Here is a 16737-nt window from a genome sequence, read left to right as displayed (position 1 = left end):
TGTTCTGTAAAATGTATATAAGAAGACCTACTCTGTGCATGTGTTGCTTTGAAGAGCAAGCGAACCATCCTGGTGAAATGCTATGCAGACTGCCCTGAAGGTGGCCAGGATCTGGTGACTAATTATCCTTTATAGACAATCAGATACAGTGGATCTTCACTTCAGAGGATTAAATTCATGACGAATTTTAGCACAAGTTTCATGGTACAGACTTTTCTGAATTTTGTTAATGTCATTATCAACCATGACACCACCCTGAAGAAACAGGGTAAGAAGTAGTCCTTACTTATGGAATCTTTGTTAGTGACAGTTTCCTGAAAACTCAGTCTCAGCTGTATCGGTTAAAAGTCTTGGAATGTTAGGTAGATGGATCCACTCGTCTTGACCAGGTAATTGATGCAATTCACAGACTAAGTGCATGGAATATACTCACCCTTTCCCTTGGTTATGGACCCTTCATGATTACTAAAAGGACATTTTAAGTTATAGAAAGAACAGAAAAATAAATTCAGAGTCAGAGACATAAAATAAGCATGGGTTTGAAACTCACTAATATTTTCTTTAGCTCATGTCCCTGGAAAAAGAAAAAGCCCCACAAAGCCTGAAGAGTGAACGGGCTCAAAGACCGCTTTATGCAAGACCAGCCCAGAGTGATTTACTTGAATTTTCCACATGGAAAATCAACTGTAGTTCCTTCTCTTGCCATGGCGTGAGACTGAATTTCTTAAGAAAGACTGTGAATTGACACACAGAAACCAAGCCCTCTGAAAGAACATATGGCTGCCAAATTCAAGACCATCTATCATAGGAATTATAGACAGACTCGGCCATTAAAGGTTAGGTTCACAACCAAAAACATCTTTAGTAATTTGATATGGAGATATCTACACAGCAAACGGACTCCTTTTCATTCTGCTTTCCCCTGGAAGTTAAGTTTTCATAAGAGGAAAACACAACACACTAGTATTCATCGGAATGTCTGTGGTCAGAAATAGTGGTTAGGCAGGCTCCAGGCAAGAAAATGAAACAAGCTAAAACATCAGACTTACCTAACTACCGGTGGCTGGAGAGGACACAGACCCAAGAGGAAAACCTTCTACTGCCATTTTCCTAAACCAATGCACTCTCTAACCGTACTCTAAATACTGATCCTGTACTGCCAATAAGTAGACCTTTAAAGACTCTATGGTTCCCTGGCATAAAACAGAAGGGCCTTCAGGAGGCCACCATTGAATCAGCCCAATAGCCCAGTGTCTGCTCACACTAAACTTTTTTTTAACGTCAAAACTAAAGAAAACCTGCTGTCTTAGAGGAGTCAACATTCAAAGCTTTATACTCTAAAAATCTCTCTATAAAGTATTCGGCATTGGTGAGCAAAACCTTCTAAAAAATAAGCCAGGACAAAGGGATTTACAAGGAATTCGGGTATTTCAAGTTTTAAGACAAAGTGGAGAAAAAAAAAAAACAACAACAACAACAAAAACGTTTAATTAGAAGTCCGAAGATTGTGCCGGGTTGGCTGTGAGGTAAGATACTATCATTTCCTGGGGGAAAAAAATGGAAAACTTACCCGAAAGCACCAGAGTTTGCTCTACTAGAAAGCTGCTGAGACAGACGCTAAGGTTTTAAGAGCTGAGATAGGATTAAGAAGAACTGAACTCTGGGACCGTTCTTTTTCCTGCTATGTCAAAAATAAGTAGATTTCTATATAAAATGCATATATGCAGGTTATATGACTTTTCTAAGACAGAAAAAGCATTGATTTTATTTTAAAATCCTACACCATTTATCCTGTGTATTTTTATGTAAATTCAACATGAAATGCAGATCCTACCATGCTTTGACTGTTTATTTTTTTTATAGGTACCACAGAATAGATCATTTGCTAATAAACACAACCACCTTGACTCTAATGGACTAATGCAATTACCCCTCCACCTATGCTCTGACTTCACTTACTAGTTCCCATTAGAGCCATCTCTAGACCAGGAATGAATTCTCATCATTGCCACTCAGTAACTTAGAGCTTGGCCTAAGTTCACAGAAACAAACAGTATTAGGATTTTCTTAGCTCTCAAGAAAAGTCAGTGGATTAATTAAAAATGCAGAATTGACTTCAACTTGGTCAAAGTTAAGAATCACTGTGAGTTAAGAGCATAATTGAGAAGCCTGATGATGTCAGCCATGCCGATAATGTGAACAACACGCATGGCAAATCATGTCTTAAAGTCCCTGGGACCGGGCACGGTGGTGGGCACTTTATTGGCTGTCAGCCGTCTAGGAAACGGGAGCACTTCATTTATTCCCACAGATGGAATTTATCAACACCATTGTCATTCTTACTGTTTTCTTCCTAGAGCTGAATTAAATTTCATGGCAAATTCTCTCACAGACACTTCATGCAAAGGGAAGGAGAGGCGCTGGATTACAGTGAATTCAAATGAAGAGAAGAGGCAGGCCAGGGTAAGAACTGCTGGGAAGAGGTAACTTCCAAGTGGGGCTCTCATCTGCGGCTATTTATAACTAAAGAGCACGAGATTTCTATCTAATAGACCATAATTAGCTGAGAAATAGGCAAGATCTCCTTAGAGAGCTCTCACAGCTCCACAGCCAGCAGGATCTTAACTAGAAATATATTACTCTACCCGGACGAAAGCCATATCATAAAAATATGTTAAAGTGGTGTTACTAGAGGAGCCATTATAAATACATACTGGTAACACCCCAGAGAAAGGCTGTCTAAGCACATGGGAACAAGATGACTTTAGAGTAAGATACATCCTAAGAAGCGCAGGACAGCTTCAAATGTGCTCCAAGGCTCATGGAGACTAAGCACAGTACTCAGATTAGCCTACTCTGAGGGGCAGAGATCAATTCGGAACCGTGAGTCTGTCGTCAACCACCACCAGGATACTCACGCATGCCCACATCCTTACTTATTATTAAAATAGTCAAAAAGTCACAGTTCTAAAGTCTACCCGCTTGTCTCACTCGGTTTATCTGGCTGTTACAGAGTGATCAACTGTTTAAGTCTTATAATCAATAGACATTTATTTTTCATTGATCTGGAGGTTAGGACGTGCGTGACCAGGACACTGGCAGATTGATTCTTTCCGAGGGTGGCTTTATTAGAGACACAGCCCTTTCATTATCTCCTGGAGGAAAGAGTGGGCACACCTTTTGGGCTTCCCTCATAAGGCCACCAATCCCACCCATAGAGGCTCCCTCAGGACTCATCTCTGCCCAGATGAGCTACCTCTGATCCACTGACTTGGGAGTTAGGGTTTCAATATGCAAATCTGAGATCAACACAACCATCCAAGGCCATCATGGGAGTCAGGATTAGTGTTTCTCTTTCAACAAGCAAAACCAATCCCTTTTGATGCTTTCTTCTCAGAGTCCACTCACTGTTACCATTGCTTGGCCATTCTGGAAAGACTGACAGCCCTTCTGACAGGATCCAGACACAGTCTTCTGGCTTCCTTATCCAGTTATCTCTCACACCTGATTCTTTACCAAGACCCTTACGTCAGCTTCTCGTCCTTTCTACGAATGATGAATATTGGTTCATATTGCTATCTTCACTCTCATTCTTGGTTGAATACCCTGATGAACACAGCAAAGGATCCCCTAGGCCCAACCATAATTCTCCTGAGTGGACAGGGAGAGGGACAACCATGGAAGCCTAGGGCTGTTTTGACCCATAGCTGCTCTTCCAGATTTTGGGGTATCCTCTTGTCTCCATTCTCAAGCATCTTTGAGTGATGAGCTGCAAGCAAATCCCTGAAACTGGCAACCACGGGCCAGAGCATACCATGCTTTACCCTGCACCATGGATCTGTTGACAAAGACTCGGACACTGGAGAGGGAAGGTTAAAGATAATCACTTAAAGAATACTGACTTCATGAATGTTTGGGTTATAGTGAGAACACCATTTTAAGTATGTTCTCATAAAAACAATCTCATAAATATTACTATTTAACTAAAATAGAATGTGATTTTAGAAAATTCTACTTTTTAACATAATAGTTTGTGAAGGTAAATAGATATTACATACTTCTTTTTAAAATTACTTACCTGTATGTCTTACCAAACACTGTTCATCTTGCTTCCACAATTTTTTCAAGATTTAGTTTAAGAAAATATATCAGTTCACATAATTCTTTTATTATGAAATTTTTTAGGAGATTTTTTTCCTTTCCAAGATTTTTTGGTGACATTGAGCAAACATTTTGGTTGTTTACCCGCTAGACCCAACTCACCTGTCAAACAGCTCTCCTCCCGTGACGAGCTCAAGGACCAGACTGATTTCCATGGGCGTTTCAAATATTTCCTTAAGTTTTATCTGAGGGAAACACATACATCAAGAAAGAACATCAACAACTGCTCATCCCCATCTTCCTTAAAGATGGCTAAAGTTATGGACAAGGCAATAGCTTGCATCAGCAGTGGGCAGGGTCAGGTCAGTGAAAGTCCCGCATGCTCCCATTAGGAAGACTCTCATGAGGCCATCAGGACCCTCTCTTTCTCAGATGCTGGCTTTGTCAGTTACCTCAGGTTTTTCAAAATTCCCATTCAGTTTTGACTTTTTTTTCATTTTGAAAAAAAAAATCCTTTAAAAACACTCCCAAAATTTACTCAAATGTTGCAGGGTTAATGTTTTTTTTTTTTTTGTTGTTGTTGTTTTTTTTTTTTTTTTTTTTTTTTTTAGACTCAAAAACAAGACCCAACTTTACAAAACTGTTTGGAAACATCATGGATGCTAGAGACAAGCAAGGCTTTCTCCTGGAAACAATGGATTTGAACTTAGGGTGTGGCGAGACAAGCTGGGTCAGGTCTTGGGAAAGTACTCTTCAGCAGTTAAAGCCGCTTGTTTGTGATGGGTCGCTGGAAAGAGAGGTGGTAGAGATTCAGATAATCCAACCAAATGTGGACCTTTCTCCAGACATCGGGGGATCTGGAGGCCAGTGCTGACCTACACGTGAAGAACGCTGCACACTGATTTCCTTAGAAAAGAGGAGGCAGAAGAGGCACGGGAAACGTGCAAGTGATGGTTGACTATATCATGCTTGAGAATTGCTCACTCTAAGTCACCCTGGACTTCACTGCACACTGAACTCTAGTGCTGTCCCACACTGTGGACAACAATGGCCTAAGCCACTTGGGACAGCCCTGTTCTCTGATCAGCAAGCCTGCGTGTAGTTGGAGAGCATCTGTAGGAAGCTCTGGCCAGCGACGGTTGACGAAAGCGCCACTGCAGAAGCTTCTGAGAGCCCTCAGCTGACGAGGCCCTTCCAATTTTCCCCTTAAATATCAACCAGGGAACTTATGAAAATGTGGACCTGTCATTACGGGGCTGTGAAGACAAGTGAGAAAGCAATGCACCAGGGCATAGAAAATGGCAAACACAGGGACGTGTGAAGCCTGGGTCCTGGACCATGGCCTACGGTCCACCTTCTTACTCATTAATGGTGTGTAGCGAAGTGTCCCTTTAACTCACATATCAAGTTGTATGCACTTTGCTTTGAGCATTACAGGTCATCAGCCCAGACATAACTTTCTCATACAAATAGGCTTAAAAAAATAGGTAGATGGCTTCATTTTGCAAAATCAAGTTGCTGCTACGAAGATGATTTTGTTCTTTTTCACTCCGTTGATCCGGAAAGCTTTGCACTGGGCATTTTTCTCAGTGTCGTCTGAACACAGAGCACAGCAGAGTGTCTGGGAACCACTCAGTCCTCCTATTCAGTCACATCATCTATTTGCATCTTTGCATTATTTCTGAAGCAGATACTCTCTCAAAGGCGGAAATGACTTTGGAAAGCAATGCCTTCTCCTTCTTGGGCTCTATCGGCCGCGGCACATTAAAGAGATAAGCAAACAAAAGAGGGAGAAAGCCAGTGCTTCACCAGAGCAAAATAAAACTCTCCAATTTTTCTCCTTTCATGCGTGAAAGGAGGCGTGCTATGCATTGTTAGTCCATCTAGTCCAAAACTGATTGTGTGTGTGAGGTACAGCCATGAGCTAGGCCGTACTGTCTGACAGAGGAAGAACCCCTCTTCCCCATAACAACGATCCCATTCTACAGCCTTAGACATGATTTTTGAATTGTAAGCTAGGAGCCACTTACGATGTTCGGGTGTGACAGGCGCAGCAGAACTCCTATCTCAGTTCTGACAATCTTTTTGTCCACCTAGAAGGCATTAAGAGAGAAGTCGTGAACTGAAAAGGACTCCAATTTACAAAAACTCTGACTGTGCCAGAGGTGAGACACATCGGTAGCCAGCCCAGCAGATAAAATGATCGGAGAGGTGTGCTGTCTCTCTGTCTCTGTCTTTCTCATCTCTGTGTCTCTGTCTGTCTGTCTCTCCCTCCAGTAGATCCAGAGACAGAGCACCCAGTCTACAATACATTTTCCATGTTATCTACCCCATTTCCTATCAAACATCATAACCACCACTACCACCGGCACAAGCCGGTCTCAGCTTGTCCCTGCACTTCTTACTTTCATTGCCAGAGGTCTCACTCAGCCTCACAGAACTGCCAATCGCCTCGCCCGCCTGCTTCACACCGAGCGGCCACACAATTCAACCTCACCCACAGGTACTGTTCTGAGGAAGGATGACCACATCAAGGGTTTCTGGCAGAACCAAGTCATCCCACGGTGTCCTCTCCAGAAATTGTGTGCAAATAATCAATACAATTCCCTTCCTATTTTGAATTATGAGAGCAAAATAGAGCAGACATCACTACTCCCAATGCCTAGTTTTTATACTGTATGTCAACATAGGGAAAATTACTGAGATGAAAAGAACTACCAATATCACCTAGTTCCTATATTGCTATATAGGTTCATTTATTCTTTGAGCTTTAATTCTATGAGCCACTAAATTTTCTTTCTTCTTGTCATCCAGAGTCACTTTCTATTGGTGATGACTAAGAGACCCTAGTACAACGATTCTCAACCTATGGGTTGTGACCCCTTTGAGGATCACATTTCAAACATCCTGTATATCAGATATTACATTACAGTTCATAACCATAGCAAAATTACAGTTATGAAGTGGCAATGAAAATAATTGTTTGGTTGTTAGGGGGTCACCACAACATGGGAACTATATTAAAGGGCTGCAGCATTAGGAAGGTTGAGAAACACTGCATAGTTACAACACATGACATATTGGGGACAATGTCCACTGAATTTCTCATCTGCAAAATGTGAGATGCTCCCCAACTAAGGTTCAGGAAATGAGAGTTTAGATGATCTAAAAGTCATGTGCAAACAGAAAACTTTAAGTGTAGTCTGTGGTGCACATTTATAAACCCAGCCCTGGGGAGGCAGAGACAAATGGATCATCGGGGCTCTAGGCCAGTCAGCCGAGCCTCAGTGGTAGGTTCAGGCCAGCCAAAGACTCTTTAAAAAGATGGGTGGCAGTGGAACCAGGACACCTTACATTGTCTTCTCGCCTCTACTCTCTCTCTCTCTCTCACACACACACACACATACACACACACACACACACACACACACACACACACACGTGCACATGCACCTCCACACACATGTGCACCCCCACAAGTCAATTTTGTTATTTGTGAAATCAATTAGAACACTCAGAGTATTTTTACATATCATGCCAAAGAAATTTAAGCTGTTATCTAGCTACTACTGTGTTTTCTGTGCTATAATACTCTGACCAAAAGCCACTGAGGAAATCAATGTACCATTCACTGATCATGTGTTCATGCTAGCGTTCCTGTCATTTGAGACGTCTCAAGATCCAGGAGAGTACGCATCTTTACATGTGAGTGTGAAGAAATCTATGCTCCACTCACAGGCAAACTGTGAGCAAAGCTAAGACACTGCTTCCAATACAGAAAGGCTTCTACTCTCTAAGTCACTGTTCGGAGGAAGAAAAGGTGGGCTTGAGGAGAAATCCAACTCCATGTCAGTATAGTTAACACATTATGACTCAAGACAAAGAATGATGTTTATCTGATCAATATTTTTCCTCAATGAAAATATTAAACAACAATGTTAAATTCTTTGAAAATAAAGAATATTCAAAGAATTTCACAAATTTTATATGCTATTTTCTTTGGCTGCAACATATAATATGTATACAATATATCATATTTATAATTTTTCCTGTCAAAAATAGTTTGCCAAACTCTATAGCTTTTTGATTAAAGAGATGAATCACTATGTATAAATACCTTCAATTTTTGTGATAAAGAAAAATGTTTATAGGAAATTGTAAAGAACTCATCTATAACTAGAGATCGTCATGGCAAGTGAAACAAGCCAACTTCATCAGAAAACATATTTTTTCTCTCAGCTACAGAATCCAGACACAGAAAGAGAGAGAGAAAGAGAGAGAGAGAGAGAGAGAGAGAGAGAGAAGGGAGGGAGGGAAGGAAGGAGGGAAGGAGGGAGGGAAGGAGGGAGGGAAGGAGGGAGGGAAGGAGGGAGGGAAGGAGGCTACAGGATCAAATAATGTGAAAGCAGAAGGGGGACTATATTTGAGACAAATAAAGAGACGGAGGTTGAAGGGAGCAGGAGCAGAGAAAGGACAAGAAGAACAAAGCTGAAACTCAATGCTATTCATAACAAAACCCCACAATTTTCACACCAGTAAAAAATTAAAAACATTCTCAGCCCAGTAAAAAATTCACCCATCACATATAATAAAATACCAACAATTACAGAGTTAAGGTAAAGCTTCATAACCACAGAAATTGTTATTTGTGAAATCAATTAGAACACTCAGAGTAGTTTTACATATCCATGCCAAAGAAATTTAAGCTGTTATCTAGCTACTACTGTGTTTTCTGTGCTATAATACTCTGACCAAAAGCAACTTAGGAAAAACATGGCTAAGTTATACTTCCAGGTGACAATCTATCACTAAAAAAGGTCATGGTATGAACTAAACCAAAAACAGAAGAAGAAACCATAGAAGGACTCTGGCTCATTCACTGGCTTACCGTCACCTAGCTCACTTCTACGACCCAAATTAACTGTCTGGGAAAGGTGTTGCCCAAATTGGACTGAGCCTTCCCACACCAACCATCAGTCAAGATAATCTCTTACAGACTTAGTTACAGGCCAATCTTTTTTTTTTCGGTTTTTTTTTGAGACAGGGTTTCTCTGTAGCTTTGAAGACTGTTCTGGAACTTGTTCTTATAGACCAGGCTGGCCTCAAACTCACAGAGAAACAGGCCAATCTTATCGAGGCAGTTCTTCAGTTGAAGTTCCTTCTGCTTTGGTGACTTGAATTTGTGTCTAGCTGACAACAAGAACTAACCAGGACAACCATTAATAGCTACAAAACAAAATGTGTTCTATTTACACTGGATGAATGGCAGCTGGCAACTCAGAAAACTTATTAATGTTATGTATGACTATCCCACACAAAAATGAAGTGTCAGTTATAAATTCTGTCTAGAGAGGGACAGGGATGATACGATCTGTCAATCTTCATAACTGCCAGCTAATACAGGCAATAACATGGGAGGGCAGATTCAGTGGAAGCAGAGACAAACAAGCTGGCAAGAAACTGACTTCAGCAAATGGGTGTCACATTGACAGGCTCTAGGGCTTTCTCTGTGAAAGACAAAGAAGAGACACATTTTAATGCATCCATCTAGTGTTCCGCTACTCAAAACATTTGGAGACTGCCCTACCAGTCTCCCCCCGAGACTGAATTAGAGCTGCTTTTTCCAATTTTGACAGAGTATGTGTTAAACAAAACTCTTCCGAGTGCAGGTAACCAATACCAGCTCAAGCTTATCTGTGCTCTAGCGGAAAATGTTGGCACATGGAAACTCAGATCTGTCTGCAGATAGCCAAATACAGAAGCTCAGACTCAAACATCTCTATGCTAATCTCAGACAATTTTCTCGTTGTTTTGTTTGCATTCAATGCATAAATCTATATGTAAGAGACATGTGACTCTAACAGGACCAAGCATGGGTAAGGCGCCATCTCCTCTGATCAACTTTGAGAGAACTGGAATGTCTGGCTGGGGCAGGACCTGAATCTCCTGAAAACTGGATGTTGCCAGATACTGAAGCCTCCATTAATGATTGTTTTGTTATTTGTTTCCTCTTTTATTTGCCTGTCTAAAATACTGAAATGTTGCTTTCTTTGCTTTTTCCTATGTCCCAGACTAATTAATAAATCATCAAATATTATTAATTTATAACAATTCTTGCAAGAGTAGGTTTAATGTTCATATTATGATTGTTTAACAATAACTCATAGATGCTACAAAGTAGTAACTTATACTGCTTTTCCATAAAGCTCTTGTAAACCCATACTGAAAACCGAGGGGTGGCAATTGCTTCCCTGGTGAATTAGTCTGACAGACTCGTGTGTACTGGGAACTCTGCTTTCTTACTCTCTGCCTACAGTGTGTCATTTTGTCCAGGATTTTGATGATACTAATGACACTCATTGAAGGGAGGAAAGCAATGTAGGACCAAGAGTACTAGCAAACAAGACAGGTAGGAGTTGAAGTTTGCATAAATCCGTCTTTAAAATACTGTGTTGGGAGGGAAGAAAAGCCACAGCTTATATTATATTCTCAAAACTTCTGAAATAGAAAAAAAGTGTATAATCTATATTTAAAAAAAAAAAGCTCTCCATAGAACCAGAGAGTCAAAGGTCTCTTGATTTATATGGAATGAATACCTATCATCTAGGTTTTATATGTTGGGCTCCATATTAAACACTGGAGGAGCCTACAAAAAGCAAGCAAAATAAGGTCTCTTCAGAGGAAGCTAGTGATCTAATTTGGGGACAAATTTATCTATATAATGTCAAGAGAAGACAACGAATGATGTGTTTTGTTTTAAAGTCTCCATTGGGGACTAGAGAGATGGCTTGCTTTCTGTTAAGAGTCCTCGCAGGGAAACCAGTTCAATTCTCAGCATCCATATGGAGACACAGCTGTCTGTAACTCCAGCTGCAGGGCATCTAATTCCACCGTGAGACCACCATGGGCTCCGAGCATATATCTAGGTACACATGCATACAGATATGCAAAAAAACAAATTAGAACCCAAACCTCCATTGTTCAATGCAAGATAACCTCCATGGTTGAAATAATGCTACTATTTAAATGCTAGCTTATTGTAAAAAAAAAAAAAAGGTTTTTTTTTTTTTTACATTATTTGACATTTAAAAAACACCTCACTGTTAACAAACGAAGAACAATTCACTAAGTGTGTATGTGGTACATGAAGACAGTGTGATGACACAGACCAATAAGTGATGTCAATCAGTCCGATCACTGGGATACAGAAAAGAGACTCGAGGAGGAGAGTGAACATTCTTTAGAGGAAAAATTGTTAGTTTCATGGAAAATTTCCATTGTGCAAAAGCTACTCCTCTTGTGTATAAAATCTTTGCGAGAACACCCAGACATAGACAGATTTCCTTCAAAGCAGCTCATAGAATAACTATGTTACCATCTGCAGGGCACTGGCCTTGTGACCTTGGCACTGGCCTGGCTGAAATCACGCCTGTAAAAAGCATTATTATTCTCACTCACGTAGAGCTCCACATTCAACACGGTTTCCAGAAAGCCCCGGGTGCAGGAGCCCACCCTGCTGAGAGATGTACTGGAATTCTGGATTTGAGCAAAACTTCTATTTTGGTTTCTACAGATATTGTTGAAGAAAACCCTGAAGGATTATTATTATTATTAAATAAGGTATTACTGATGATAATAAAAGAGTCACGACCAAGAAGCAAACTCATATCCATTGTCTCACAGTGAGGCACATGTTTTGCTACATGAGCCAAATCTAGGGATTTATAGTAAATCCCATGGACAGCACAACTTTATTAGCCTGCTTGTAACTTAGATACATAGGCTTTTTCATTCTAGTTTTCTGTTAATTTTGCATATAGCCTTGTTCATCCTAGTTTATCTCTTAATTTTACAATAGAGATTACACTTTTTGTGCTGCCCCGGGTCAGCAATAACTTCCTAACTAATGCACAAATAAATATATTTGTAATTATTTGTATGATTCTTTTAAAAAATATAGAACCTAAGTCCTTCATTCCTAAATTAGGGCTCATTTTTCTGATTGTATATTTAGCACTTATGTGTTCCACAATGCCCCCTAACGTTTTCACGTATTTCTGATCAGCGTAAAACAATGGCAGATGACAGAATCCTTAACTTTTTTTATCTTTTCATTTTCAACAAGACATTTTCTAATGTAAATACATATTCTGAACAAACATTTTACTGTGCTACCTAGCATGTATTCCACATTACGAAACCTTTTAAAAATTGAGTGTTTAAATCATATTAGTTGCAGAAATATTTAAAACAGGTAATATTTCAGAAAAAAACCTTCTAGCTTGGAAATTTGTTTGGAGTCTAAAATTAACTTCTCTATGAAATTTTTTTCAACGGCATGCATCTTTATAGTATGTTCTGTGTCATCTGAGCCAATACGAAAGGCTGTCCAGAGTCTCAGAAGAGCTTCTTGGGGCACAGCTGAAGCCTTCCCTTTTCTACTTTCATATCTAAATAAGGTTAATTTTAATTTAATTTATTCTTTAAAACAATCTTTTTTATTCTACATACCAATCCCGGTTCCCTCTCCCCTCCCCTCCTGCCACCTTCTCCCACCCCATTCCCCATTCAGTCCTCAGAGATGGTGAGGTCTCTCATGTCTCTCCTCAACAAAGTCTGTCACATCACCCTGAGGCAGGACCACTGAGACAAGTCAGAGCCCCTTCCCCCTGTGTCTAGGCAGAGCAAGGTATCCCTCCATAGGGAATGGGCTCCAAAAGTCAGTTCATGCACTAGGGATAAACACTGGTCCCTCTGTCAGTGGCCCCATAAACTGCCTAAGTGACACAGCTGTCACCAACATTCAGAGGGTCTAGTTTGGTCCTATGCAGGTTCTCCAGGTGTCAGTCCAGAGTCATTGAGCTCCCACTCACTCGGGTCAGCTGTTTCTGTGGGTTTCCCCATCATGGTCTTGACCTTTGCTCATATTATCACTCCTTCCTCTCTTCATCTGGACTCCAGGAGTCAAGCTCTTTGGCCAATGCACGCATTTGACACACAGAGTTTGAAAAAAAAAAAACAAACAAGTTTGTTTCTGCTCTAATGGTAGAAAGTTGAGTAAAAAGAAATATATAAAAAGTATAGTTCTCCAATATCCCCAAGGTCCCCAGAATTGAATGTGGCTCATTAGATATGGACGCTTCATTAGGACGAGCAGTAGTAAATGTACTCCAGACATTAGCCAAAATGATGACAGGACGAGGAAGGATTTGAAAACAGGCAAAGAAGGAAGAACTTGAAGGAAAAGCTAAAAACCTGCAGCTGTGTCGTGGAAGTGGCGGGTTGGGGCAGAGCAGGGGGAAAGCTGGGAGAAATGAGACACAGGGATCCAAATCATTGCTGGACTGGAGTCACCAAATCACATCACACACAACCTATATCTGAAGCCACCACCCTCTGAGTGAGCTAGGGGACCTTTACTAAAAGGGACAGCTGCTCTTCTCACCTCAATGTCTCCATGTATTGCAGCAGCATTTCCACACAAAACAAGGCCTAGAGCTGGGGAGATGGCTCGGTATAGAAAACTCCTGCCACACAATTGTAAGGATCTAAATTGGACCCCAAGCATCCTTATAAATATGAAGAATGGTACCACTGACCTGTCCCTCACTACTGGGGAGGTGGAGGCAGCTGAGTCCCTGGAGCTCACTGGCCAACCATCCCAGCCAACTCAACCAGCTTCAGTGAGAGGCCCAATCTAAAGTAAATGTGGAGGGCAACCCAGAGGAAATGCCCAGCCCTGACATCGGGCTTTCAGAAGCACATGCACACACACACACACCCTTGTGCACATGCACACACACACACACACACACACTTGTGTGCATGCACACACATCCACACCAACAGATACAACAACAACGGTAGCATTAACTATCCTTACAGAAAATGAGTCTATGTATCTTGCTCGTTTCTATTTGCTCTCTGCCTTCTTTGGCTCTTTTTTGGCTTGAATAATTTTATAGAATTATGCTTCTCAGAGGCATTGTGAAAACATGGAAGATAAAAATTTCTAATGGATAATAAGAAATGCCTTTTATTTTTCAGAATGATTCCCTTTTACACAGGTTCTGCCTAATTTCCTGACGATTGGCAGGCCTCTGCTGATACCAGCACGCTAGGAAAGAGCCTTGACAAGTGGAATTCTGTTCAATTCAAAAGCCATAGATTTGAAAGCTAAAGCCTGCTGTTTGAGCCTACAAACATCAAACGGCCACATACGATCAGATGGAGGATTTCCCACATGATGCTAGTATTCATGATAACTCTAGAATTCTAACCAAGAATGGGTATTTTCACTCCTCTCTCTTCTTGACCAAAAGCAAACCTGGACATTTTGCTTTTGGCATAGACCCTGGCAGTGACCTGGTTTGGCTTCCATAGAAAATACACCAGAGGCCTGATCCCTGCTTCTCACTGCTGTGATCCAGCCATCACAAGCATGCAACCTTCAACTTGCCCTTGTAGTCACATCCTGGATCCCCTCTCTCATTCCTGTTCTGCGAACTTTTAGCATAGACTTCTCTGCCCCGGCTAGTAGCATCATTGCTCTTAACAACTTGGGTAACAATGCCATGATTCATTCAGCATTCTGGCCTGTTTCTTTATCACTGGCTCATTTTTCCCATCTTTTCCTCTGATCCCACTTGGCAAACCGCTCTCACAGTTACACCTCAAGTCATTAGCATCCATGGGACACTACAGAAACCTTGACATCAAACCGCGCACACTGATCTATTTCTCCCTATTCACTCTCCCTTAACTCAGAGCCCATGATCTGTCCGTCTGTGCACTGGTCTACACACAGTCTGCCCTTCTCTCATTCACTTGTAATTTCCAGATGAAATCCCTAAGCTTATTCAGCTTCACCCTTATTGCATTTCTGTGTCTGGACTAGATCCATTAGGGAGAACAGACAACTTCGTTAACTTCTAATTTTAAATTTATGACACCAAATTTAAGGGGCCCTCGGTGTGTTCGTTTTACAGAAAAATATATACCCTTTCTCTTAATATCTCTGCTTCACCCCCATCTCCAATTACTGAGAAGGCAGAAAATCCAAGAAAAATTATTTTATCTTCATCATCTACAACAAAAAAACATTTTTATCTTTTAATTCTGCAAATACATTTTAGCATCTATTATATACAGATAATATTCTGGGCATGAAGCTATATTAGTGAATAAATCAACTCTGGGGTATAAAAACTCTTTGTTCTAGCAGAGGCAGAATATGAATAAATAAATAATAGGCCTCAGGTTCCTTTGTACTATATTGCAGGGAATCAAAATGAAGGAGACAATAAAAGAGTTGCCGATAAGGCAACATGGACGCAGCCACATGAGAGAACATTAATGCTCCGAGTGAAACGTGGCCAGAGAATAGAATAAAACTGTCATTTATGCGGATGCAAAAGACAGGAAAAAAGCCGCCCACATCAGAAACATATCAATAAAGCCACAGTTCTTTGTACTGAATTTACCCTCCATCCCTCTCCTTTTATTCCAGCTTACTGATAAGTTTTGGAAAAAAAAAAAACTAAGAAAACTTTCTTCTGGGTACGTCCATGCTAAACTTCATACTACTTGCCCGCAACCATTTGTCTCCCAAATCTTTTAGCATGAGTGAGTTTGGAGTCAACAGGAAGGTCATGATGGCTTAGAGCTGGGGCGGTGACAGGCAATGGACAGGTGGGGGGTATAAACAGCCGGGAATCCAGTCCCTGATTTGATACTCCTCGTGCACAGCCAGCTTTGCTGTGAGCAGCAGCAGCAGACAGGCTCTAAACAACCGTTCACTTCATTCACATTTCACAAGGCCTTGGCAACTGTGAAAGTCCAAGTCTTCTAATTGTTCTGTTCCCAATCATTTCCTCCTCCTTTCAGACTCCCCAAAGGAGAAAAGCAAGGCTTTTGCATAGAGGATGGAAGCAGTTTAGGCAAAATAGGAACATCCCTAGAAGTTTAATGGAGAAAAAGGGCATCTATGTTTTGGAAAGCAAAGCCTATGGAAGAAGGGGCTTTGGAGAAGGGCACTTCCTGCAGAGTGAGTCCCTACAGATCTTCCTTCTTAGATCCTTAGTACAAACCTTCCTGCTCACAGACACTGGGAATTCGCTTCAAAGGGGAGGGTCTTTCTTCTGACAGCGAATGAAACAGGTTTAACATTCTCGGGGGACATGATAAGCTGAATGAAGCTTAAACAATTGATTTGGGATTCTGCCAGAGTCCTACAGAAAATAGGTTTGGCTTAGCAGAGGAGGAGAGGAAAGGAACTGGAATGCGAGGGAGAAAGATCATGGAGGATGTATACTTCGTTCTCCTCTTCTCTCTGTCGCTCCAGAATTAACATTGCTCAGGGGTAATCCTGACTTAGTTTCTTTCATCTTTACCAAGATCTCCCCGGCTCAGTTTACCCTATCCAGTCCTGTTTCTGATGCCATATCTCCGCTCCCCTCCCATAGGAAAACTCTGAGGTTGCCTCTGAACCCTCTTATCTGGGCTCAAGGCACTAAAATTGTTCGCTCTGATTCACTGATTTTATCAGTCCACTGGAATTGGTACTGAAATCCTGCTTGTTTTCTCTCCCCTCCCATTTTATACAGAGGTGTTTTAGCTGTCAGAAAGAAGGAGGTG

The 16737-nt window shown here is 41.1% G+C and overlaps 1 protein-coding gene across 1 annotated transcript in view; it reads right to left on the bottom strand.

Annotated features, from left to right (window-relative positions):
• Camk4 (calcium/calmodulin dependent protein kinase IV) overlaps positions 1 to 16737 on the bottom strand; it is a 236193-nt gene that overhangs the window by 79983 nt on the left and 139473 nt on the right. Inside the window, exons 3-4 of the mRNA XM_041647159.1 lie at positions 6132 to 6194; positions 4264 to 4346 (exon numbers count right to left, since the gene is read on the bottom strand). Coding sequence (XP_041503093.1) covers positions 4264 to 4346; positions 6132 to 6194 — 146 coding nt within the window. The remainder of the gene's footprint in view (positions 1 to 4263; positions 4347 to 6131; positions 6195 to 16737) is intronic.

The sequence above is a fragment of the Microtus oregoni genome, unplaced genomic scaffold (assembly GCF_018167655.1).
Source record: "Microtus oregoni isolate MIOR12 unplaced genomic scaffold, Mior012 000161F_ref0000079, whole genome shotgun sequence".
Lineage (NCBI taxonomy): Eukaryota > Metazoa > Chordata > Mammalia > Rodentia > Cricetidae > Microtus > Microtus oregoni.
Note: the sequence above shows the minus strand (reverse complement) of the source record. Positions and strands in the feature narration are given on the sequence as shown.